The sequence below is a fragment of the Tachyglossus aculeatus genome, chromosome 21, assembly GCF_015852505.1.
Source record: "Tachyglossus aculeatus isolate mTacAcu1 chromosome 21, mTacAcu1.pri, whole genome shotgun sequence".
Taxonomy (NCBI): domain Eukaryota; kingdom Metazoa; phylum Chordata; class Mammalia; order Monotremata; family Tachyglossidae; genus Tachyglossus; species Tachyglossus aculeatus.
This window is the reverse complement of record NC_052086.1, coordinates 39,343,227-39,369,821: the sequence shown is the minus strand read 5'-3', so window position 1 is coordinate 39,369,821 and position 26,595 is coordinate 39,343,227. Positions and strand designations below refer to the sequence as shown.

Genomic DNA, 26,595 nt, shown 5'->3' with positions numbered 1-26,595 from the left:
GAGGGATTGGAGGCATTCACCCCTGCGGCGCCCCTAGCGGCCGGAGGCGGGGTGACCGCAGGCCTGCGCGCGGTGGGGGGGCGCCGGGGGGGGGGGCGGGAGCCCAGGGAACAGACACCGGAAGCGGAAGGAGGGAGGAGGGGGGAGGGAGGAGGAGGAGGGAGGAGGAGGGAGGAGGGAAGAGGAGGAGGGGAGGGGCGGGAGTCCGGAAGCGGCGGCGGGCTGGTGAGGCGCGGGCTTACGTTGTGTCTGCGGCCCCGGGATCAGGTAAGGGGAGAACCGGCCCTTCCCCAGCCCCTTCTCCTCCTCCTCTCTCTTCTTCCTCTCTCTTCTCCCTCCTCCCCTTCCTTCCCCTTTCCCTCTTCTCCCTTCCCTCCCTGCTCCTTCACTCCCTCTTCCCCCTCCTCTTCTCCCTCCTCCTCTTCCTTCTTCCCTTTCTCCTCCTCTTCCTCCCCTTCCTCCTTCTCTCCCTCCTTTCCTCCTCCTCTCCCTCCTCTTCCTCCTCCTCTCCCTCTTCCTCCTTCCCTTCCTCCTCCTCTCCCTCATCCTCCCTCTTGTCTTTCTCCTCCTCTCTCTTTTCCTCTTCTTCCCCTTCCTTTCTTCTCCTCCTCCTCCTTCCTCCTCCCTCCTCCTCCTTCCTCCTCCCTCCTCCTCTTCCTTTCCTTCCTCTTCCTCTCCCTTCCTCCTCCTTTCCTCCTCCTCTTCCTTTCCTTCCTCCTCTCCCTTTTCTTCCTCCTCCTCTCCCTCCTTTCCCTTCCTCCTCTTCCATCCCTTCCTCCTCCTCTCCCTCCTCCTGCTTCCCTTCCTCCTCCTCTCCCTCATCCTCCCTCTTCTCTTCCTCTCCCCCTCCTCTCTTTTCCTCTTCCTCCTCTCCCTTCTCCTTCCCCCTCCCTCCTCCTCTCCCTTGCCTTCCTCCTCCCTCCTCCTCTCCCCTGCCTTCCTCCTCCTCCTCCTCCTCCCCCTTCCCTTCCCCCTCCCCTCCCTACTCTTCCTTCCCCTCCTCCTCTCCATTCTCTCCCTCTTCTCCCTTCCCTTCCTCCTCCTCTCCCTCACCTTCCTTCCCTTCCTCCTCCTCTCCCTCCTCCTTCCCTTCCTTCTTCTTCCCTTCCTCCTCCCCCCCTTCTCCTCTTCCTCCTCTCCCTCCTCCTCCCCCCTTCCTCTTCTCCCTCCTCCTCCTCTTAATAACAATAATAATGATGGTATTTGTTAAGCGCTTACTATGTGCCAAGCACTGTTCTAAACGTTGGGAGAATACAAGGTGATCAGGTTGTCCCACAGGGGGCTCACAGTCTTCATCCCCATTTTACAGATGAGGGAACTGAGGCACAGAGAAGGGAAGTGACTTGCCCAAAGTCACACAGCTGACAAGTGGCAGAACTGGGATTCGAACCCATGACCTCTGACTCCCAAGACCGGGCTCTTTCCACTGAGCCACGCTGACCCCGGGAAGTGGGCCCGAGGGGCAAAGGAGGGGTCGGGGGTCGGCCTGCAGGACCCTGCCCAACTGTATTTGCCTAAGCGCTTAGTACAGTGTTCTGCACACAGTAAGCGCTCAATAAATACGATTGATTGATTTGCTTATGGCCACCCACCACTTCTACACCGCGAGCCCGTTGTTGGGCAGGGGTCGTCTCTAGTACCGAATTGTACTTTCCAAACGCTTAGTACAGTGTTCTGCATGCAGTAAGCACTCAATAAATACAATGGAAAGAATGATAATGATGATGCTGGTATTTGTTAAGCACTTACTATGTGCCAAGCACTGTTCTAAGCACTGGGTAGATACAGGGTAATCAGGTTGGCCCACGTGGGGCTCATGGTCTTAATCCCCATTTTACAGATGAGGGAACTGAGGCCCAGGGAAGTGAAGTGACTTGCTCAAGGTCACACAGCGTATAAATCATCATCATCAATCGTATTTATTGAGCGCTTACTATGTGCAGAGCACTGTACTAAGCGCTTGGGAAGTACAAATTGGGAACACATAGAGACAGTCCCTACCCAACAGTGGGCTCACAGTCTAAAAGGGGGAGACAGGGAACAAAACCAAACGTACCGACAAAATAAAATAAATAGGATAGATATGTACAAGTAAAATAAATAAATAAATAGAGTAATAAATATGTGGCGGAGCCGACATTAGAACTCACAACCTCTGGCTCCTAAGCCCGGGCTCTTTCTACTGAGCCACAATGCTTCTCTACTAATACAGCGCTTGGCACATCAGAAGCGCTTAACAAATACCATTAGGAGAAACAGCGTTTTTGCAATGGCTAGAACCCGGGCCTGAGAATCAGAAGGACCTGGGTTCTGATCCCATCTCCGCCCCTTATCTGCTGGGTGACCTTGGGCAAGTCACTTTCATTCATTCATTCATTCAGTCGTATTTATTGAGCGCTTACTGTGTGCAGAGCACTGCACAAAGCGCTTGGGAACTACAAGTTGGCAACATACAGAGACGGTCAGTGGGCTCACATCATCATCGTCATCAATCGTATTTATTGAGCGCTTACTATGTGCAGAGCACTGTACTAAGCGCTTGGGAAGTACAGATTGGCAACATATAGAGACAGTCCCTACCCAACAGTGGGCTCACAGTCACACTTCTCTGGGCTTCGGTTCCCTCATCTCTAAAATGGGGGTGGAGACTGTGAGCCTCACGTGGGGTGGGGACCGTGTCCAACTCCAATGGCTTGTATCTGATCCAGCGCTCAGTACAGTGTCTGGTAAGCGATTAGCAAATACCATTACGATTATTATTGATAAGTGGGGGGGGGGGGGGCAAGGGGCTGCGCTCTGGGGTGTGGGGAGGAAGGGAGGCGGGAAAGGGGAGGATGGGGCGCGGTGGGAAAAGTGAAGGTCCGGGATGCAGGGAGGGCGAGGGGCCGGGGTGCGAGGGAGGAAGTGGAGTGAACCCCCCCATCCTGACTGTCTCCCCTTCATCCGTCCGTCCATCTTAGAGAAGCAGCGTGGCTCAGTGGAAAGAGCCCGGGCTTTGGAGTCAGAGGTCATGGGTTCGAATCCCAGCTCCGCCACATGTCTGCTGTGTGACCTTGGGCAAGTCACTTCACTTCTCTGAGCCTCAGTTATCTCACCTGTAAAACGGGGATTAAGACTGTGAGCCCCACGTGGGACAACTTGATCACCTTGTACCCCCCCCAGCGCTTAGAACAGTGCTCTGCACATAGTAAGCGCTTAACAAATGCCATCATTATTATTGTTATTATCCGCCAGCCGTCAGCCATGGGGAACACCAGCAGCGAGCGGGAGCGGGCCGGGATGGAGCGGCACGGGGGCCACAAGGCGGCCCGGGGGGACAGCTCGGGGGGCTCCATCAAGGACGGGGACCGGCCGAAGATCCTGATGGACAGCCCCGAGGACACCGACCTCTTTCACTCCGAGGAGATCAAGGTATCAGATTCCCCCCCCCTCGGGCACCTAGGAGGGGAGACCTGGCCATCTCCTCCCTGCTTCACCACTTCCTTGGTTCGGCCTGTCAATTTTGGGGTTTTTTTATGGTATTATACCGTTACTGGGTGCCAGGCACTCCACTGAGTCAAGTTGGATGCGGTCCCCGTCCCACGTGGGGCTCCCTTAATCCCCCGTTTACGGATTCCCCTTCTAGACTCCCCCTTCTAGACTGTGAGCCCACTGTTGGGTAGGGACTGTCTCTATATGTTGCCAACTTGTACTTCCCAAGCGCTTAGTCCAGTGCTCTGCACACAGTAAGCGCTCAATAAATGCGATTGATTGATTGGATGAGGGAAATGAGGCCCAGAGAAGGGAAGTGACCTCTCCAAGGTCACTCATGAGAGAAGCAACAGAGCTGGGATTGGAACCCACGTCCTTCTGACACTGAGGCCCGGGCTCCGTCTACTAGGCCACGATTTGGATTTGGTCAGGGGCCCTGTATTTCATTCATTCATTCATTCAATCAATCGTATTTATTGAGCGCATACTGTGTGCAGAGCACTGACTAAGCGCTTGGAAGTACAAGTTGGCAACATATAGAGCCGGTCCCTACCCAACAGCGGGCTCACAGTCTAGAAGGGGAGGACAGACAACAAAACAAATTAACAATATAAAATAGAATAGTAAATATGTAATATACGATTGAGTGAATCCTGCACTGGAAGCAGAAGACCCTTGGGGCAGTTCTCTCTCCGATCCTGTTGCCCCCCAGCAGGCCTGAGAACCACATCCAGTAGTCGAGTTTATTAAACAACTCCTATAATTAGAGCAGTCGCTGGTATTTGTCAAGTAAAGCCGGCAGCGGCACTAAGCTCAGAACCCTAATTTGGACAGTGAGAAGATCCCCAGACACTCCAGGGAGCCAGGCAAAAATGGGTTTTGCTTCCAGGCAAAACCTGGAAGCAGTGGTTAAATGAGCAGATGTGGAATTCCTCCTTAGTAAAATCTCTTTTGGAGTACTCCCCTACTTTTCAAGTCAGAGCTCAATAAATACCCTCGATTGATAATCGGTTTCAGTTCAGGTCGGTAACAAGTGGCCGTCCGAGTTATGAAAACCTAGCCCTGACCTTGTCCACAGTATCGGTTTTCTTCTACTTGTAACTCAATGAGCGGAGGAGTTCCCGTGACCTCCGACGAGGTCGTTTTAAATAAAGCAACCCGGCTTCCTGGTTCCTTTGTTTTCTGCGTCGGTGACATTCCCCACTCCCTACTCAGTCTTTCCTGAGGTGCGCTTTCTCTAGGGGAACGCTTTCTGGGCTACTAGTAACTATTTGTGTAATAATAATAATAATAATAATAATAATAATGATAATAATGAACTCGGACGGCCACTTCTTACCGACCTGAATTGAAACCGATTATCAATCGAGGGTATTTATTGAGCCCTGACTTGAAAAGTAGGGGGGCACTCCAAAAGGGATTTTACTAAGGAGGAATTCCACGTCTGCTAATGGTATTTTAAGCGCTTACTATGTGCAAAGCACTGTTCTAAGCGCTGGGGGGAATACAAGGAGATGAGGTTGTCCCATGTGGGGCTCACAGTCTTAATCCCCATTTTGCAGATGAGGGAACTGAGGCACAGAGAAGTGAAGTGACTAGCCCAAGGTCACACAGCAGACATGTGGGGGAGGCGGGATTCGAACCCATGACCTGTGACTCCCAAGCCCGTGCTCTTCCCACTGAGCCACGCTACACGGTATGTTCCGCCTAGGATACCTGGGGCAGCTGCTGTCTTGAAAATAACAATGTAGGTTTCTATCGTGTGTCTGCAAACTTGTCGCAGATATTTTCGGGGATTTTTTATTTTAGCCCCTCTCTGGCATCCATGAGGATTGACACATAATAATAAAGATGGCATTTATTGAGCGCTTACTATGTGCAAAGCACTGTTCTAAGAGCTGGGGAGGTTACAAGGTGATCAGGTTGTCCCACTTGGGGCTCACAGTCTTAATCCTAGTTTACAGATGAGGTAACTGAGGCACGGAGAAGTTAAATGACTGGCCCAAAGTCACACAGCTGACAATTGGCAGAGCCGAGATTTGAACCCGTGACCTCTGACTCCAAAGCCCAGGCTCTTATCACTGAGCCATGCTGCTTCTCCGTACTCTATCTGGGCATTGGACCCCTATTGTGCTCCAGTGTCTGCCACACTCTTTCTTTATCATTTCTCATCAACAGTGGCATTTTCTGAGTGCTTACTGTGTGCCGAGCACTGAACTAAGCGCTTGGGAGAGTACAGTGCAACAGAGTTGGTAGACGGGTTCCCTGCCCACAAGGAGCATACTGTCTAGTGGGCAATTGCCAGATTTTCCACAGTCTTAAATCAGAGTGTAGCTTGTACCTGGCTAGTAAACAGCTCTTTTTCCTGGCCCTGCCATGATGATGGTGGTGATGAGGGTATTTAGATGCTAACTCTGTGCCAAGCACTGTTTTAATCAATCAATCAATCAATCAGTCGTATTTATTGAGCACTTACTGTGTGTGGAGCACTGGACGGAAGTCCAAGTTGGTAACATATAGAGATGGTCTCTGCCCAACAGTGGGCTCACAGTCTAGAAGGGGGAAACAGAGAACAAAACCAAACATATTAACCAAATAAAATAAATAGAATAGATATGTACAAGTAAAATAAATAAATAAATAAATAAATAGGTATAGAAATAGATTAGATTATAAATAGAAATAATAGATATTCATTTTATATGTAAATATATAAGCGCTGAGGTAGGTAACCAAGTAATCAGATTGTCCCTGGTGGGGCTCAGAGACGTAATCCCCATTTTACAGATGAAGGAACTGGGGCACAGAGTAGTCAAGTGACTTTCCCAAAGTCTCATAGCTGTTAAGTGGCAGAGCCGGGATTAGAACCCACGACCTCTGACTCCCAAGCCCGGGCTCTTTCCACGAAGCCACGCTGCTTCTCACGCTACCATCCAACTGTAATCAAAGAGCTGCAAAGGGTAAGGAGATTGAGTTGAAATATTCTTGACTCTCCCCTTCTCACCTGATTCTGGAGGCTTTTGCCAGTTTTCACCCTGAGCAACTTGAGAAATGGATGGGCTCAGTCAATCAATCAATCAATCGCATTTATTGAGCGCTTACTGTGTGCAGAGCACTGTACTAAGCGCTTGGGAAGTCCAAGTTGGCAACATATAGAGACGGTCCCTACCCAACAGTGGGCTCACAGTCTAGAAGGGGGAGACAGAACAAAACCAAACATATCAACAAAATAAAATAAATAGAATAGATATGTACAAGTAAAATAAATAAATAGAGTAATAAATATGTAAAAATATATACATATATACAGGTGCTGTAGGGGAGGGAAGGAGGGAAGGTGGCCTCATTGAGAAGCAGCCTGGCTCAGTGGAAAGAGCACGGACTTTGGAGTCAGAGGTCATGGGTTCCTTATCCTTGCTCTGCCGCTTGTCAGCTGTGTGACTCTGGGCAAGTCACTTCACTTCTCTGTGCCTCAGTTACCTCCTCTGTAAAATGGGGATTAAAACTGTGAGCCCCTCATGGGACAACCTGATCCCCTTGTATCCTCCCCAGCGCTTAAAACAGTGCTTTGCACATAGTAAGCGCTAAATAAATGCCATTATTATTATTATTATTATTATTATTATCGCCTGTGTCGGGCAGTTGGTAGCAGCTTGGACGGTTCTTTTAAGTGAATGACTGTGTCCTCTAGGCTCCCGAGAAAGAAGAGTTCCTCGCCTGGCAGCACGATTTGGAGGTGAACGACAAAACTCCCACGCAGGCTCGCCCGACAGTGTTTCGTTGGACAGGGGGAGGAAAAGAAGTGTATTTATCGGGGTCCTTCAACAATTGGAGCAAACTTCCCCTTACAAGAAGGTAACCGACCCGGACAATATATTTCTCTAGTTTGGCCTTAGTGAATTTTTTTTTTTTTTAATGGTATTTGTTGAGCACTGACTCTGTGCCAGGCCTCGTTCTAAACGCTGGGCTAGATGCAAAGAAATCAGGTTGGGTACAGTCCCTGTCCCACATGGGCCTTAATCCCCATTTTGCAGGTGAGGTAACTGAGGCCCAGAGAAGTTGTGACAGGCCCGGGGTCACACAGCAGACAAGCGGCGGAGCTGGGATTAGAACCCACGTCCTTCTGATGGCCGGGCCCGGGCTCTACCCACTAGGCCACGCTGCTTCTCTAATCACCTGTCTACTTGTTTTATTTTGTTGTCTGTCTCCCCCTTCTAGACTGTGAGCCCGTTGTTGGGTAGGGACCGTCTCTATCTGTTGCCGATTTGTACTTCCCAAGCGCTTAGTACAGTGCTCTGCACACAGTAAGCGCTCAATAAATACGATCGAATGAACCTGAACTTTCCCAGCTTTGGAAAGTTAGGCCGGGCAGTGGGGAAGAACACTCAAGCCCGCGTGGCTCAGTGGAAAGAGCCCAGGCTTTGGAGTCAGAGGTCATGGGCAAACCCCAGCTCTGCCAATTGTCAGCTGTGGGACTTTGGGCAAGTCACTTCACTTCTCTGGGCCTCAGTTCCCTCATCTGTAAAATGGGGATGAAGACTGTGAGCCCCCTGTGGGACAACCTGATCACCTTGTAACCTCCCCAGCGCTTAGAACAGTGCTTTCCACATAGTAAGCGCTTAATAAATGCCATCATCATCATTGACCCGATGTGGTCAATCCGTCCACCGCAAAGTTAAGAAAATGGGATTTAAAGGCATTGGAAAGCCCCATTTGGGCTAGAAAAATGGGAGCGCATTGTAGGAGGAGTCTCTTCCGTGAAGAAGAGCTCCATTGGCCCAGTTATAAGTGGGGCAAGTTCACATAACTCGGGATGGGGGATCCAGTTTCTGTTTTCTGGTTCCTGGTTCTTGGAACCAGATATACAGAAGGTCTCTCTCCCAAATTGGCAAGACCAGAGCATTTTTAATTAGACTCGGAGAAGGGATGGGAGCCGGCTGGATTCCGATCCCCCTGGCTGGGGAGGGGCAACTTCTTTAATAATAATAATAATAATAATAATCATGATGGCATTTATTAAGTGCTTCCTATGTGCAAAGCACTGTTCTAAGTGTTGGGGAGGTTACAGATTGTCTCACGGGGGGCTCACAGTCTTTAATCCCCGTTTTACAGATGAGGTAACTGAGGCTCAGAGAAGTGAAGTGACTTGCCCAAAGTCACACAGCTGACAATTGGCGGAGCCGGGATTTGAACCCATGACCTCTGACTCCAAAGCCCGGGCTCTTTCCAGTGAGCCACGCCGCTTCTCAACTTTTTAATCTTGGGGCCAGTTCAGGAGAGGGGAAGGGTCACTCAGGTGACAGGAGTACAAGGGTCACTCATTACAGGACTCTGCATCCAGAAAGCGCTCAATACCGCCGATCGATTCAAGTTTGGGACCAAGATGCGTCGGTAGGCTTTTCAATTCATTCAGTCGTGTTTATTGAGCGCTTACTGTGTGCAGAGCACTGCACTGAGCACTTGGCACTGTACTAAGTGCTTGACTATACTAAAAGTAGTGTGCTGTTCTCTTTTGTCTGTTTTTAGTTGTTGTTTTTTAAATGTTTCCTTAGTAGTGATTTTCAGTACACCGTTGGTTCAGTCGACGATATTTAGTAAGTGCTTACCGTGGGCCAACCACTGTACTAGGCACTTTCTTTTCTTTAATGGTATTTAAGTGCTTATTATGTGCTGGGCACTGTTCTAGCACTTAGAACAGTGCTTTGCACATAGTAAGCGCTTAACAAATGCCATCATTATTATTATTACTAAGCACTGGGCTAGATACAAGGTTGTCAAGTCAGACACATGGTGCTCACAGTGGTTATTCATTCATTCATTCATTCGATCATATTTATTGAGCGCTTACTGTGCGCAGAGCACTGTACTAAGCGCTTGGGAAGTACAAGTCGGCAACGTATAGAGACGGTCCCTACCCAACAACGGGCTCACAGTCTAGAAGGGGGAGGCAGACAACAAAACAAAACATGTTGACAGGTTTCAAAATCTTCAGAACAAGTAGAATTAAAGCTAGATGCACACCATTAACAAAATTACAGATGGGGTAACCGAGGCTCGGAGAAGGCCACCCAGCAGACGAGTGGCGGAGCGGGGATTTGAACCCAGGTCCTCCTGACACCCAGGCCTGGGCCTTGCTGCTTGGGAGAGCATGGGGCTGTAGAGTGCGCCCACAGGAATCGCACCGTCCAGAGGGGAAGACAGTCGTTGAGAGAAATTAGAGAAGCAGCGTGGCTCAGTGGAAAGAGCCCGGGCTTTGGAATCAGAGGTCATGGGTTCAAATCCTGGCCCTGCCAATTGTCAGCTGGGTGACTTTGGGCAAGTCACTTCACTTCTCTAGGCCCCAGTTCCCTCATCTGTAAAATGGGGATGGGGACTGTGAGCCCCCCGTGGGACAACCCGATCACCTTGTAACCCCCCCAGCGCTTAGAGCAGTGCTTTGCACATAGTAAGCGCTTAATAAATGCCATCATTATGAAATTCCAGATAAGGGAGTGGGAGAGGGTGAGATCCTGCCGAGCTGTCTGTCAGCCCGGTGTAACGGGAGCCGCCGAAGGGGCAGAATAATGCATTTCTCTTAAGGACAAATGTCCTTGTTCTCGGGTCTCTCCTGCTGCGGCAGACAAGCAGATGTGAGAGCGAATGGCTCCATCCGAGGAATCCTGCGGACACCCGGAATGTGATTTTCCCGGTATTGGCCTTTGTAGGAAAGCAGCGTGGCTCAGCGGAAAGAACCCGGTCTGGAGTCAGAGGTCATGGGTTCTAATCCCGGCTCCACCAACTGTCAGCTGGGTGACTTTGGGCAAGTCACTTCCCTTCTCTGGGCCTCAGTGACCTCATCTGGAAAATGGGGATTCATTCAATCGTATTTTTCAATCGTATTTATTGAGCGCTTACTGTGTGCAGAGCTTACTAAGCGCTTGGGAAGTACAAGTTGGCAACATATAATGATGATGATGATGGTGTTTGTTTTTTCCCCAGCGCTTAGAGCAGTGCCTGACACGTAGTAGGCAGCGTGAGAAGCTGCTCACGAGAGAAGCAGCATGGCTCAGTGGAAAGAGCCCGGGCTTTGGAGTCGGAGGTCATGGGTTCAAATCCCGGCTCCACCACTTGTCAGCTGGGTGACTCTGGGCAAGTCACTTCACTTCTCTGGGCCTCAGTTCCCTCATCTGTAAAATGGGGATGAAGACTGGGAGCCCCCCGTGGGACAACCTGATCACCTTGTAACCTCCCTCGCGCTTAGAACAGTGCTTTGCACATAGTAAGCACTTAATAAATGCTATTATTATTAACAAACATATAGAGAGGGTCCCTACCCAACAGTGGGCTCACGGTCTAGAAGGATGAAGACTGTGAGCCCCCCGTGGACAACCTGATCACCTTGTAACCTCCCCAGCTCTTAGAATAGTGCTTTGTACTTAGTAAGCGCTTAATAAATGCCATTGCCATTATAATTATAATTATTATTATTATTATTGTAGGTGAAGGGCGCACCCAGCAGTATTCGCCCCTTGTGTTTCCCTCACTTAATGATATTATTTGTTGCATGCTTATTATGTGCCGAGCACTGTACTAAACACTGAGGTGGATACAGGCAGATGGGGTTGGACACAGTCCCCATCCCCCATGGGGCTCACAGTCTCAATCCCCATTTTACAGCTGAGGTCACCGAGGCATAGAGAAGTGAAGTGACTTGCCTGAGCTCACACAGCAGACACGTGGTGGAGCTGGGATTAGAACCCGTGACCTGACTCCCAAGCCTGTGCTCTATCCACAGTGCTCTGCACACAGTAAGCGCTCAGTAAATACGATTGAATGAATAAATATGCCATGCTGCTTCTCATTGAGAGCACGTCGGGTCCGCGTGCCTCGCCTACCCTTCGGCAGAAGTGTCTTTCCAAAATGATTTGGTTTCCTAATTGAGCGCTCACCATCCGCAGGCCACTGTTGTGAGCGCCTGGGAGAGTCCAATACAACAGAGTCAGCAGTCAGCCACTTGTATTTATTGAGCCTGCTGTGTGCAGAGCACTGCAGTAAGCACTTGGGAGAGTACAATAGGAAAATAAACAGATAACAGAGAAGCAGCGTGGCCCAGCGGAAAGAGCCCGGGCTTTGGAGTCAGAGGTCATGGGTTCAAATCCCGGCCCTGACAATCGTCAGCTCTGTGACTTTGGACAAGTCACTAAACTTCTCTGGGCTTCAGTTCCCTCTTCTGTAAAATGGGGATTAAGACTGTGAGCCCTCCATCATCATCATCATCATCAATCGTATTTATTGAGCGCTTACTGTGTGCAGAGCACTGGACTAAGCGCTTGGGAAGTACAGGTTGGCAACATATAGAGACAGTCCCTACCCAACAGTGGGCTCCATGGGACAATGTGATCACCTTGTAACCTCCCCAGCGCTTAGGACGGTGCTTTGCACATAGTAAGCGCTTAATAAATGCCATTATTATTATTATAACATTCCCTGACCACAAAGAACTTACAGTCTTGAGAATGAGCCTGACACATTCCATGCTCACAAGGAGTTTACAGACTAGAAGGGGAGACGGATGTTAATAGAAATACATGGCACATATGTACGTTAAGTGCTGAGGGCTCGGGGTGGAGTGGATATCAAGTGCTTAAAGGACACAGATCTAGAGTCTAAGGGACACAGGAGGGAATTGGGGAAAATGGGTTAATCGGGGAAGGCCTCTTGGAGGAGGTGTGACCTTAATAAGACTCTGAAGGTGGGAAGGGAGGTGATCGGTCAGATTTGAAAGGGGAGGATGCAGACAAGGAGTCAGCCGCAACAGACAAGATCGAGGTACAGTCAGTGAGTTGGCGTTGGAGGAGGGAAGCCTGTATGCTAGGTTGTGGAAAAAAATCGGCGAGGTAGGGGAAGGACAGGATGAATTGATTGCTTTAAAGCCAACGGTGAGGAGTTTCTGTTCGATGAGGAGGCAGGTGGTCAACCACTGGAAGTTCTTGAGGAGTGGGGTGACCCCGACTGATCCATTTTTTGAAAACGAAGTGTGGACTGGAGTGGGGAGAGACAGGAGGCCGGGAGGTCAGCGAGGAGGCAGGCGCAGTAGTCAAGACAGGGTAGGAGAAGGGCTTGGGTCAGAATAGTAGCATTTAGGATGGAGAGGAAGGGGGAGATTTTAGTGAGGCCAAGGTAGAACCAACAGGATTTGGGGACAGGTTGAATCCGAGGATTTAATGAGAGAGAGAAGTTGAGGATAATGTACCATGGTTGTGGACAGGGTTTGGGTGGGAAGATGAGTTCTAGTTTGGACATATTTATTTTGAGGTGAGATGACATCCAGATGGAGATGCCCCGAAGGCAGGAGGAAATTCAAGGCTGCAGAAAGGGAGGGTGGGCCGGGCCTGGAGAGGCAGACTCGGGAATCATCCACGTGGAGACAAAAGTCGAAGCCACGGGAGTGAATGAGTTCTCCGTGGGTGTAGATGGAGAATAGAAAGAGACCCAGAACTGAATGAGGGACGTCCAGTTAGGGATTGGGGAGCAGAGGAGCCCTGGAAAGAGACTGAGAAGGAAAGGTCAGAGAGCTAAGAGGAGAACCAGGAGAGATCGGCATCCGCGAAGCCAAGGTTGAATATCATTTCGGGGAGAAGGGGACGGTCCCCGGCGTCATTGGCAGCCCACATCGATCCGCCAATCGGTGGTATTTCATCGAGGTGCCTTTCCTTTTGCGTTGCAGCCACAATAACTTTGTCGCGATCCTGGACCTGCCCGAAGGAGAACATCAGTACAAGTTCTTCGTGGACGGTCAGTGGACCCACGACCCCTCTGAGGTAACGGCCTTTCCGCTTCCGAGTGGCTCTGGGCAGTCAGAGTGCCGCGCTTCTCCTTCCGGGCCCTCTTCAACGGCCTCTGGCCGAGGTAGGCCAAGTCGTCGGACGGTTCCGGTCCTTCCGGACGGAGGGCACCCGGCTGGTGGTCGGTAGACGAGGGAGACGGGGCGGCGGGCCCGGACCCCCGAGCGGATGAGTCCCGCGGACCCTCCGGGTCCTGATGTCTGCCGGTCTGTCTCTTCCCAGCCAGTAGTAACCAGCCAGCTCGGCACGCTCAACAACGTCATTCAGGTGAAGAAAACGGACTTCGAGGTGTTTGACGCTTTAATGGTGGACTCCCAAAAGTGCTCCGACATGTCCGGTACGAACGGTTTCTTGCTAACACCATACTTGTGAAGGTGGGGTTCATTCATTCATTCATTCAATCGTATTTATTGAGCGCTTACTGTGTGCAGAGCACTGTACTAAGCGATTGGGAAGTGCAAGTTGGCAACATATAGAGACAGTCCCTACCCAGCAGCGGGTTTACAGTCTAGAAGGGGGAGACAGACAACAAAGCAAAACATATTGACAAAATAAAATAAATAGAATAAGCATGTACAAGTAAAATAGAGTAATAAATATGTACAAACATATATACATATAGTGTGTATATATACGCACTGGAGATTTTGTGTGACTGAGACACAATGCTCCTTTTTCCCCTCCTGAGCCTCGTTCATTCATTCATTCATTCAGTCGTATTTATTGAGCGCTTACTGTGTGCAGAGCACTGGACTAAGCGCTTAGGCGAGCCCTCTATGCTCTGAGCCCACCAGAGCTCAGCGGCGTCTTTTCAGGGGCAGGGTCTCGCGTTTGCCAGGATCCGGACCGGTTGGAGAGCAGCGGGCCATCCCTCGATGATGGCGAGGGTATTTGTTAGGCGCTTACGACGTGCCAAGCGCCGGGGTGGTTGCACGCAAATCGAACTGGACACAGTCCCCGTCCCCTGTGGGGCTTACAGTCTCAATCCCCATTTTGCAGATGAGGTCACCGAGGCCCAGAGAAGTGAAGCGGCTTGCCCAAGGTCACACGGCAGACCTGGTTTGGAATATTCCCTCTCCCAGGCCCGGGCTCTTTCCACTAAGCCGTGCTGCCGGCTTAGATACCAAGACCTTAGACGGAGGGCAGGATCGAGTCGGCCCCCAGCCCGCACTCCTCAGGCCGGAAGGGCGGAAGCCACGGCCACCAGCTCGGCTCAGAAATGAGTGCGAATGTTCGGTCAGAGTCATTCATTCATTCATTCACTCGTATTTATTGAGCGCTTACCGTGTGCAGAGCACTGTACTAAGCCCTTGGGAGGTACAAGTCGGCAAAATAGAGACGGTCCCTACCCGACAGCGGGCTCATAATCTAGAAGGGGGAGACAGACAGCAAAACAAAACATGTGGACAGGTGTCAAGTCGTCAGAACAAATAGAAATAAAGCTAGATGCACATCATTAACAAAATAAATAGAATATTAAATATGGACAAGTAAAAGAGTCATAAATCTGTACAAACATATGTACAGGTGCTGTGGGGAGGGGAAGGAGGTAGGGCAGGGGGGATGGGGAGGAGGTGTATATATGTTTGTACATATTTATTACTCTATTGTTTTTACTTGTACGTATCTATTTATTTATTTTACCTGTATATATATATATATATATATATACATATATATATATATGTATATATATATATATGTATGTATATATACACACATATATATATGTATGTCCCTGTATATATGTATATATGTGTGTACCTATTTATTACTCTTTATTTATGTATTTATTTTACTTGTACATATCTATTCTATTTATTTTATTTTGTTAGTATGTTTGGTTTTGTTCTCTGTCTCCCCCTTCTAGACTGTGAGCCCACTGTTGGGTAGGGACCGTCTCCATATGTTGCCAACTTGTACTTCCCAAGCGCTTAGTACAGTGCCCTGCACACAGTAAGCGCTCAATAAATACGATTGATTGATTGATTGAGGAGAGAAGAAAGGGGGCTCAGTCTGGGAGTCGCCAAAGGAAAGACAAGATTGGCTTCCCCCAGGCGGACTGCTCGATTGCGGGCAGGACATCTGCTTATTGTTAAATCCATACTCTCCCAAATGTTTAGCCCAGTGCCCTGCACACAGTAAGCGCTCCGTAAATACGATTGAGTGAATGATTAAGGAATGGAGTGGGATGTAGGTTGGGACTCAGTTCTACCTTTAAGAGCTCCTGAATGTTGAGGGAACGGTTTAATCTGAGAATTTCAGGTTTTTATTCTTTTTCCTCCCCAAAAACCTCTTTTGTATTTTACTTTATTTTTTTAAGTTTACTTCCCAAACTTTTCCATCTCAGTCGGGAAGCTGTCCAAGGATACCAGTGGCTTGTGTAACTCTGCATTGGAGCTATACTCTGTCACAGGCGCAGCAAAGAACCAGCATGGCCTAGTGGAGAGAGTTTAGGCCTGGAAGTTGGAATAATAATAATAATAATAATAATAATGAAGGCATTTATTAAGCACTTACCATGTGCACTGTTCTAAGCGCTGGGGAGGTTACAAGGTGAGCAGGTTGTCCCATGGGGGGCTCACAGTCTTCATCCCCATTTTACAGATGAGGTCACTGAGGCCCAGAGAAGTGAAGTGACTTGCCCAAAGTCTCACAGCTGACAAGCAGTGTCGCTCAGTGGAAAAGAGCCCGGGCTTTGGAGTCAGAGGTCATAGGTTCAAATTCCGGCTCCACCAATTGTCAGCTGTGTGACTTTGGGCAAGTCACTTCACTTCTCTGGGCCTCAGTGACCTCATCTGTAAAATGGGGTTGAAGGCTGTGAGCCCCATGTGGGACAACCTAATCACCTTGTATCTGCCCTAGCGCTTAGAACAGTGCTTTGCACATAGTAAGCGCTTAATAAATGCCATAATAAAATAAATAAAGTGGTGGAGCCGGGATTCGAACCCATGACCTCTGACTCCAAAGCCCGGGCTCTTTCCACTGAGCCACGCTGCTTCTCTGGGATCCGGGTTCTAGTCTCTGCTCCACCACTTGTGTGCCTGTGACACCTTGGGCAAGTCACTTCACTTCTCTGGGCCCCAGTTAGAAATCTTTCAAATGGGGATTAAGACAATGTGGGACATGGACTGTGTCCATCCTAATTAGCTTCTGTTTGGCCTTAGTGAATTTTTTTTTTTTTTAAATGGTATTTGTTGAGCACTTACTCTGTGCCAGGCCTCATTCTAAACGCTGGGCTAGATGCAAAGAAATCAGGTTGGGTACAGTCCCTGTCCCACATGGGTCGTAATCCTGATTTTACAGGAGAGGTAACTGAGGCCCAGAGAAGCTGTGACATGCCCAGGGTCACACAGCAGACAAGCGGCGGAGCTGGGATTAGAACCCATGTCCTTCAAAATCAAAATGCGATTGATTTTTTCCCCTGGCCTGGAATGCCCTCCCTCCACGCATTCATTCATTCAATCGTATTTATTGAGCGCTTACTGTGTGCAGAGCACTGTACTAAGCGCTTGGGAAGTACAAGTTGGCAACATATCCGCCAAGCCAGCTGTCTTCCTCCCTTCAAAGCCCTACTGAGAGCTCACCACCACCAGGTTTTCCCAGACTGAGCCCCTTTTTTCCTCCCCTCCCCATCCCCCCCGCCCTACCTCTTTCCCCTCCCCACAGCACCTGTAAATATATTTGTACAGATTCATTACTCTATTTTACTTGTACATATTTACTATTCTATTTATTTTGGTAATGATGTGCACGTAGCTATAATTCTATTTATCCTAACGATTTTGACACCTGTCTACCTGTTTTGCGTTGTCATCTGTCTCCTCCTTCAAGACTGTGAGCCCGTTGTTGAGTAGGGACCGTCTCTATATGTTGCCAGCTTGTACTTCCCAAGCGCTTAGTACAGTGCTCTGCACACAGCACTCAGTAAATGCGATTGAATGAATGAATGAATACCTCGGGGCTTAGTGCAGTGCCTGATGCACAGCAAAGTGCTTAACAAATACCATAAAACACAAATCAAAGCTAAACATCCTTCCCGATGTGGATTTGCCCAGTCAAAAAGCCAATTGCGAATACCCGCTGAACCTATTATCCTGGTGCCCCAGCTACTCCGGAGCAGTAAATAATAATGATGGCATTTGTTAAGTGCTTACTATGTGCAAGGCACTGTTCTAAGCGCTCATGGGAAGCCACAGTGCCATTAAAGGCGGTTGGGGAGTTTTCATTCCGGAAGAACCAGTCCACTGGCTCCCTGTTTTGGACTCTTCCAAGAAAGCCACTCACCGGTTTAAAACCATTTATGGCAAAGTTATCCCACCCTCGTGGGGCTCAGGCACCGAAGAGTCATTCATTCGGTCGTATTTCAATCGTATTTATTGAGCGCTTACTGTGTGCCAAGCACTGTACTAAGCACATTCATTCATTCAATCGTATTTATTGAGCGCTTGCTGTGTGCAGAGCACTGGACTAAGCTCTTGGGAAGTCCAAGTTGGCAACATCTAGAGACGGTCCCTACCCAACAGTGGACTCACAGTCCACTTATGGACTGGACATAAGCGATTAAAGACTGTTTATCGGACTTCCGAAGCCTGCTTCAATCACGCCTTGATCCGAAACTTTGCCCAGATAGGAGAAATCTTTTTTTTTCTTGAGTTTAAAGTGACCCTTCCCTTCAGTCCCGGGCTCGCCTAGGCCATTGGTCTTAGGAATTTCATGAATTTCAAGAGTGGGTGTTCAAGCTCATTTATTTATTCCTTCAGATGTGTTTAATGAGCACTTACTGTGTGCAAAGCACTGTACTGAGCACTTGGGAGGGAGAGTACAATATAACAGTAAACAGACACATTCCCTGCCCACAGCGAGCTCACAATCTAGATGGGGAGACAGACATTAGTATAAATACATTGATTTCCATTTAGCTCCGTCATTCCTTCATTCGCTGGTATTTATTGAGTGCTTACTGTGTGCAAAGCACTGTACTAAGTTCCATCACTGCCGTTACTCTCTGGCCTCACCACTCTTGCTCAGGATACGTAGATAATAATTGTTCATTCATTCAATCGTATTTATTGAGCACTTACTGTGTGCAGAGCACTGTACCAAGCGCTTGGGAAGTCCAAGTTGGCAACATATAGAGGCGGTCCCTACCCAACAGCGGGCTCACAGTCTAGATATGTATATATGTATATCAAGCAATCAATCAATCGTATTTATTGAGCGCTTACTGTGTGCAGAGCACTGGACTAAGCGCTTGGGAAGTACAAGTTGGCAACATATAGAGGCAGTCCCTACCCAACAGTGGGCTCACAGTCTAGAAGGGGGAGACAGAGAACAAAACCAAACATATTAACAAAATAAAATAAATAGAATAGATATGTACAAGCAAAATAAATAAATAATAATGATGGCATTTATTAAGCGCTTACTATGTGCAAAGCACTGTTCTAAGCACTGAGCATAATAAATACGTAGAAACATATATACAGGTGTGTATATATATATATATATATATACATATATATGTATATATGTTTGTACGTATTTACTACTCTATTTTATTTGTACATATTCTATTTATTTTATTTTGTTAATATGTTTTGTTTTGTTCTCTATCTCCCCCTTCTAGACTGTGAGTCTGCTGTTGGGTAGGGACCGTCTCTATGTGTTGCCAACTTGGACTTCCCAAGCGCTTAGTACAGTGCTCTGCACACAGTAAGCACTCAATAAATACGATTGAATGAATGAATGAATAGAAGGGGGAGACAGACAACAAAACAAAACATATTAACAAAATAAAATAGAGTAGTAAATATGTACAAGTAAAATAAATAGTAATAAATCTGTATCATCATCAGTTGTATTTATTGAGTGCTTACTGTGTGCAGAGCACTGTACCAAGCGCTTGGGAAGTCCAAGTTGGCAACATATAGAGGCGGTCCCTACCCAACAGCGGGCTCACAGTCTAGATATGTATATATGTATATATGTTTGTACGTATTTATTACTCTATTTTATTTGTACATATTTATTCTATTTATTTTATTTTGTTAAAATGTTTTGTTTTGTTGTCTGTCTCCCCCTTCTAGACTGTGAGCCCGCTGTTGGGTAGGGACCGTCTCTATGTGTTGCCAACTTGGACTTCCCAAGCACTTAGTACAGTGCTCTGCACACAATAAGCGCTCAATAAATACGATTGAATGAATGAATGAATGGAAGGGGGAGACAGACAACAAAACAAAACATATTAACAAAATAAAATAGAGTCGTAAATATGTGCAAGTAAAATAAATAGTAATAAATCTGTATCATCATCAAGTGTATTTATTGAGCGCTTACTGTGTGCAGAGCACTGTACTAAGCGCTTGGGAAGTACAAGTTGGCAAACATATATACAGGTGCAGTGGGGAGGGGAAGGAGGTAGGGCGGGGGCGTTGGGGAGGGGGAGAGGAAGGTCTCCTGGAGGAGGTGAGCTCTCAGTAGGAAATTATGGTGTTTGTTAAGCGCTTAGTATGTGCCGAGCACCGTTCTAAGCGCTGGTGGCTCTTCTGGAGGTGTTGCCAATTTGCCAGTTTGTACTTCCCAAGCGCTTAGTACAGTGCTCTGCACATAGTAAGCGCTCAATAAATACGATTGATGGTGATGATGATGAAACACTCCCCGCCAGCAGACCCAGCCGCGCCCTCTCCGCCCCTGGCCCCCCCGCCGTAAGCCTGGTGTGTGACTTCTCTCTCTCTGTCGTGTGTCGGCTTGAAGTTCACCGGCCCGTGTCGATCTCTCTCTCGCGGCAGAGTTGTCCAGCTCGCCCCCGGGACCGTATCACCAAGAGCCCTACGTGAATAAGCCCGAGGAGCGCTTCAAGGCCCCGCCCATCCTCCCGCCCCACCTCCTCCAAGTCCTGCTCAACAAGGACACCGGCGTTTCCGTGAGTACAGACCCGGGGAGACGGCGTTCCGTGCATAGTTAATAATAATAATGGCATTTATTAAGCGCTTACTATGTGCAAGCACTGTTCTGAGCACTGGGGAGGTTACAATAATAATAGTGATGGCATTTATTAAACGCTTACTATGTGCAAAGCACTGTTCTAAGCACTGGGGAGGTGACAAGGTGATCAGGTTGTCCCACGGGGGGGGTTCACAGTCTTAATCCCCATTTTACAGATGAGGGAACTGAGGCACAGTGAAGTGACTTGCCCAAAGTCACACAGCTGACAATTGGTTGAGCCGGGATTTGAACCCATGAGCTTCTGGCTCCAAAGCCTGGGCTCTTTCCATTGAGCCATCAGGTTGTCCCACGGGGGGCTCACAGTCTTCATCCCCATTTTACAAATCAGGTAACTGAGGCCCAGAGAATTTAATTGACTTGCCCACAGTTGAAGCTACTTCCATGCCTATATTAATAATAATAATAATAATAATAGGGAGAAGCAGCGTGGCTCAGTGGAAAGAGCCCAGGCTTTGGAGTCAGAGGTCATGGGTTCAAATCCCGGCTCCGCCTACTGTCAGCTGTGTGACTTCGGGCAAGTCACTTTGCTTCTCTGGGCCTCAGTTCCCTCATCTGTAAAATGAGGATTAAGACTGTGAGCCCCCCCGTGGGACAATCTGATCACCTTGTAACCTCCCCAGTGCTTAGAGCAGTGCTTTGCACATAGTAAGCGCTTAACAAATTCCATCATTATCATTATTATAATTAATAAGAATTATGGGACTTGGTTTGCACTTACTATGTACCAAGCACCATCCTTTCTACTTGGACTGGTAGCCCCAGATAATAATAATAATAATGATGGCATTTATTAGGCGCTTACTATGTGCAAAGCACTGTTCTAAGCACTGGGGAAGTTACAAGGTGATCAGATTGTCCCACAGGGGGCTCACAATCTTAATCCCCATTGTACAGATGAGGTAACAGGCTCAGAGAAGTGAAGTGACTTGCCCAGAGTCACACAGCTGACAAGTGGCGGAGCTGGGATTTGAACCCGTGACCTCTGACTCCACTGAGCCACGGGATGGGGGCGATCACCGCCATGACCATTTTGTATCTAAGCAGTCCTAGGCCCGGGGTGGACATTTAACGGATACGAGTATTACCGTTTTTATCAAGAGTCAAGTCATTCGATCATTTTTACTGAGCTCCTGTGTGCAGAGCACTGGGCTGAGGGCTTGGGAAAGGACCACACAGCAATATAACAGGCGCGTTCCCTGCCCACAACAAGCTTCCAATCTAGAGGGAGAGACGGACGTGACTAGAAAGAAATAAATGAGAGATAGGGACATAAGTAATGTGGGGCTGGGAAGGGGAGATGACAGACAAAACTATTTCTCCTCCCTTATTGACACCCATGCCCATCACCCCCGCCAGCTCTTCCGTACATTCAAATCCCTTCTCAGGCCCCCGGTTCCTCCCCCTCCTCCTTCCCTCACCCCCAACGATCTGGCCTCCTACTTCATTAACAAAATTAAATCCATCAGGTCCGACCTCCCCAAAGTCTCTTCCCCCCTTTCTCCAACCCCCCGGCTCTCAACACTCTCTGCTACTCTCCCATCCTTCCCAGCGGTATCCTCAGAGGAACTCTCCTCCCTCCTCTCAAATGCTACTCCGGCCACCTGTGCTTCTGACCCCATTCCCTCTCATCTTATGAAATCTCTCGCTCCATCCCTTCTCCCCTCCTTAACTTCCATCTTCAACCGCTCACTCTCCACTGGTTCCTTCCCCTCTGCCTTCAAACATGCCCATGTCTCTCCCATCCTAAAAAAACCCTCTCTTGACCCCACCTCACCTTCTAGTTATCGTCCCATATCCCTCCTACCATTCCTTTCCAAACTCCTTGAACGAGTTGTCTACACACGCTGCCTAGAATTCCTCAACAACAACTCTCTCCTCGACCCCCTCCAGTCTGGCTTCCGTCCCCTTCATTCCACGGAAACTGCGCTCTCAAAGGTCACCAATGACCTCCTGCTTGCCAAATCCAACGGCTCATACTCTGTCCTAATCCTCCTCGACCTCTCGGCTGCCTTTGACACTGTGGACCACCCCCTTCTCCTCAACACGTTATCTGACCTTGGCTTCACAGACTCCGTCCTCTCCTGGTTCTCCTCTTATCTCTCCGGTCGTTCTTTCTCAGTCTCTTTTGCAGGCTCCTCCTCCCCCTCCCATCCTCTTACTGTGGGGGTTCCCCAAGGTTCAGTGCTTGGTCCCCTTCTGTTCTCAATATACACTCACTCCCTTGGTGACCTCATTCGCTCCCACGGCTTCAACTATCATCTCTACGCTGATGACACCCAGATCTCCATCTCTGCCCCTGCTCTCTCCCCCTCCCTCCAGGCTCGCATCTCCTCCTGCCTTCAGGACATCTCCATCTGGATGTCCGCCCGCCACCTAAAGCTCAACATGTCGAAGACTGAGCTCCTTGTCTTCCCTCCCAAACCTTGTCCTCTCCCTGACTTTCCCATCTCTGTTGACGGCACTACCATCCTTCCCGTCTCACAAGCCCGCAACCTTGGTGTCATCCTCGACTCCGCTCTCTCATTCACCCCTCACATCCAAGCAGTCACCAAAACCTGCCGGTCTCAGCTCCGCAACATTGCCAAGATCCGCCCTTTCCTCTCCATCCAAACCGCTCACTCTCCACTGGTTCCTTCCCCTCTGCCTTCAAACATGCCCATGTCTCTCCCATCCTAAAAAAAACCCTCTCTTGACCCCACCTCACCTTCTAGTTATCGTCCCATATCCCTCCTACCATTCCTTTCCAAACTCCTTGAACGAGTTGTCTACACACGCTGCCTAGAATTCCTCAACAACAACTCTCTCCTCGACCCCCTCCAGTCTGGCTTCCGTCCCCTTCATTCCACGGAAACTGCGCTCTCAAAGGTCACCAATGACCTCCTGCTTGCCAAATCCAACGGCTCATACTCTGTCCTAATCCTCCTCGACCTCTCGGCTGCCTTTGACACTGTGGACCACCCCCTTCTCCTCAACACGTTATCTGACCTTGGCTTCACAGACTCCGTCCTCTCCTGGTTCTCCTCTTATCTCTCCGGTCGTTCTTTCTCAGTCTCTTTTGCAGGCTCCTCCTCCCCCTCCCATCCTCTTACTGTGGGGGTTCCCCAAGGTTCAGTGCTTGGTCCCCTTCTGTTCTCAATATACACTCACTCCCTTGGTGACCTCATTCGCTCCCACGGCTTCAACTATCATCTCTACGCTGATGACACCCAGATCTCCATCTCTGCCCCTGCTCTCTCCCCCTCCCTCCAGGCTCGCATCTCCTCCTGCCTTCAGGACATCTCCATCTGGATGTCCGCCCGCCACCTAAAGCTCAACATGTCGAAGACTGAGCTCCTTGTCTTCCCTCCCAAACCTTGTCCTCTCCCTGACTTTCCCATCTCTGTTGACGGCACTACCATCCTTCCCGTCTCACAAGCCCGCAACCTTGGTGTCATCCTCGACTCCGCTCTCTCATTCACCCCTCACATCCAAGCCGTCACCAAAACCTGCCGGTCTCAGCTCCGCAACATTGCCAAGATCCGCCCTTTCCTCTCCATCCAAACCGCTACCCTGCTAATTCAAGCTCTCATCCTATCCCGTCTGGACTACTGCACTAGCCTTCTCTCTGATCTCCCATCCTCGTGTCTCTCTCCACTTCAATCCATACTTCATGCTGCTGCCCGGATTATCTTTGTCCAGAAACGCTCTGGACATATTACTCCCCTCCTCAAAAACCTCCAATGGCTACCGATCAATCTGCGCATCAAGCAGAAACTCCTCCCCCTGGGCTTCCAGGCTGTCCATCCATCCCCTCGCCCCCTCCTACCTCACCTCCCTTCTCTCCTTCTACTGCCCAGCCCGCACCCTCCGCTCCTCCACCACTAATCTCCTCACTGTACCTCGCTCTCGCCTGTCCCGCCATCGACCCCCGGCCCACGTCATCCCCCGGGCCTGGAATGCCCTCCCTCTGCCCATCCGCCAAGCCCGCTCTCTTCCTCCCTTCAAGGCCCTGCTGAGAGCTCACCTCCTCCAGGAGGCCTTCCCAGACTGAGCCCCTTCTTTCCTCTCCCCCTCGTCCCCCTCTCCATCCCCCCGTCTTGCCTCCTTCCCTTCCCCACAGCACCTGTATATATGTATATATGGTTGTACATATTTATTACTCTATTTATTTATTTATTTTACTTGTACATTTCTATCCTACTTATTTTATTTTGTTGGTATGTTTGGTTCTGTTCTCTGTCTCCCCCTTTTAGACTGTGAGCCCACTGTTGGGTAGGGACTGTCTCTGTGTGATGCCAATTTGTACTTCCCAAGCACTTAGTACAGTGCTCTGCACATAGTAAGCGCTCAATAAATACGATTGATTGATTGATTGATTGATTGATTGAGAAGAGGAAAGGAATCTGCCAGCGTCTGCCCCGGGTGATAGCGTCTGGAGGGGAAAACTCCCCCGCCTCCCGCATTTTCTCTGATGGGGTCTTTTCGGTTGGGTTTTTTTATTTTGTTTTGTCTTCCTTCCCTCCCCGTGTCGGTCATCCTCCAGTGCGATCCCGCTCTGCTGCCCGAGCCCAACCACGTAATGCTCAATCACCTGTACGCCCTGTCTATCAAGGTAACGAAGGCCGCAGGCGAGGGGAGGGCGGGCGGCCGGGCGGTCGGGGGTCAGTCGGTGGCCGACCCCTCCCGCCCGCGTCTCTTTCAGGACGGCGTGATGGTTCTGAGTGCCACCCACCGCTACAAGAAGAAGTACGTCACCACCTTGCTCTACAAGCCCATCTGAGGGGCCCGCGCGGCCGGGCCGCCCCCGGGGGAGAAGCTAATTCTCCAGCCACCCCCTTTCCGAATCCACGCCCCTCTCCGTGAAGACAGGCTCTCCCCCCCCACTGGCCTACTGGAACGGGATTAGCCGGTCCGACCGCTAACCGACTCGGAAAAAGCCTCGGGGATTCGAAATCTCAGAAGCAGAAGCTAAGTTATGTAACGTCGAAAGCCAAGTCGCCCGAGAGGCGATTTCCGTCCGCCCCTCCGCCATCCAGCCGGAGGGAAGGGCCCAGACAAAGTGTAATGGGGAGGGAGGGGGGTGGAATCGTGCTCGGGTATGACACTTTCTGCTATTTCGAGATCAGCGACTTCTTTTTCTAAGCATATTAGTGGGGCTTCAACAGGGCGAAGCATCGATGTTGGAGTCCTTGCCAGTCCAAGCAATAGATTTCCACCACCTCTCAAACTTTCAGGAGGAGAGGTGAAATTTGTATTAGGCCTGTTTTGTAGATGAAGCTATTACACCTCAGTTTCTCACATTTTATGTGCACTAAGTATTTTTTTAAAGAGATGGCTGTATATACATATGTAGATGTATCTGTGTGTGTGTGTGTATATATATATATATATATATACATTTATACACAGACACAGTCTTTTAAAGGCAGTTGTTTTTAATTGCCAGGATTAAAGTACTGCAGTCATGTAAAAGTGCTCTTTAATCTGTTTTTGCAGCAGATTTTTTTTTTTTAAAAATGGCTCTCGCTGATTATCTGAGGACAAACCAGGGTAGCATAAAGGTCTACAGCTTTTTATTCTCAGATCAGTCATAGGGCAACCTAAGCCTTTTATAAATGAGCCAACCTCCATTTAGCCGAGGCTTTGCCAATAACTCTAACGTGGTCTTGGAAATCAAGGGCAACACCAGGTGAGGCTGGACCTCGAAATTCTCCCTTCATTGTAGGCGGGGAGCTTTTCTCCCCACTCCAGTGTATTGTACTCTCCCAAATGTCTAGTACAGTGCTCTGCATCCAGTAAGCACTCTCAATAAATGCGATTGATGGAGCCCTAGTACCTTTTTTTTGGTATTTGTTAAGCGCTTATGCCAGGCACCATAGTAAGCACGGGCGTAGATACAAGTTAATCGGGTCGGACGCAGTCTCTGTCAGAAGTAGGGCTCGCAGTCTTAATCCCCATTTTACAGATGAGGGAACTGAGGCACAGAGAAGTGACCGGCCCAAGGTCACACAGCAGACAAGCGGGGTTTGGAACTCGGGTCCTTCTGAGTTCCAGGCCTATGGCTCTGCCCACTAGGCTATGCTGCTTCTTCCCAGCTGTATCCCATTTCTCCCCCTAAGCCCTTCCCGGATTCCCTGGCCCAAGACCTATACAGCTTTTATGCCAAGAAGAGTAACTGTTAGCCCAGTTCCCTGAATTGTCCAAGGCAGGAAGGACTAATTGGATTCCCTCCCTCCTTTATTCATTCATTCAATCGTATTTATTGAGCGCTTACTGTGTGCACAGCACTGTACTAAGCGCTTGGGAAGTCCAA

The 26,595-nt window shown here is 49.2% G+C and overlaps 1 protein-coding gene across 1 annotated transcript; it reads left to right on the top strand.

Annotated features, from left to right (window-relative positions):
* The first annotated feature begins 233 nt into the window (after positions 1 to 233).
* Positions 234 to 26,108, top strand: PRKAB1 (protein kinase AMP-activated non-catalytic subunit beta 1). The gene is made up of 8 exons (XM_038762980.1): positions 234 to 267; positions 3,235 to 3,411; positions 7,163 to 7,326; positions 13,178 to 13,271; positions 13,518 to 13,632; positions 20,087 to 20,220; positions 24,826 to 24,894; positions 24,985 to 26,108. Exons 2-8 carry the CDS (start codon positions 3,244 to 3,246, stop codon positions 25,060 to 25,062), a joined length of 822 nt encoding a protein of 273 aa, XP_038618908.1. The 5' UTR covers positions 234 to 267; positions 3,235 to 3,243; the 3' UTR covers positions 25,063 to 26,108.
* The last annotated feature ends 487 nt before the right edge of the window (positions 26,109 to 26,595 follow it).

What these genes read in the sequence shown, in the direction of transcription:
- PRKAB1 (XM_038762980.1), top strand. Translation starts at nt 3,244, where the DNA reads ATGGGGAACACCAGCAGCGAGCGGGAGCGGGCCGGGATGGAGCGGCAC. An exon ending in AAAGTGCTCCGACATGTCCG is followed by an intron (nt 13,633 to 20,086) that starts GTACGAACGGTT and finishes CTCTCGCGGCAG; the next exon opens with AGTTGTCCAGCTCGCCCCCG. An exon ending in ACAAGGACACCGGCGTTTCC is followed by an intron (nt 20,221 to 24,825) that starts GTGAGTACAGAC and finishes GTCATCCTCCAG; the next exon opens with TGCGATCCCGCTCTGCTGCC.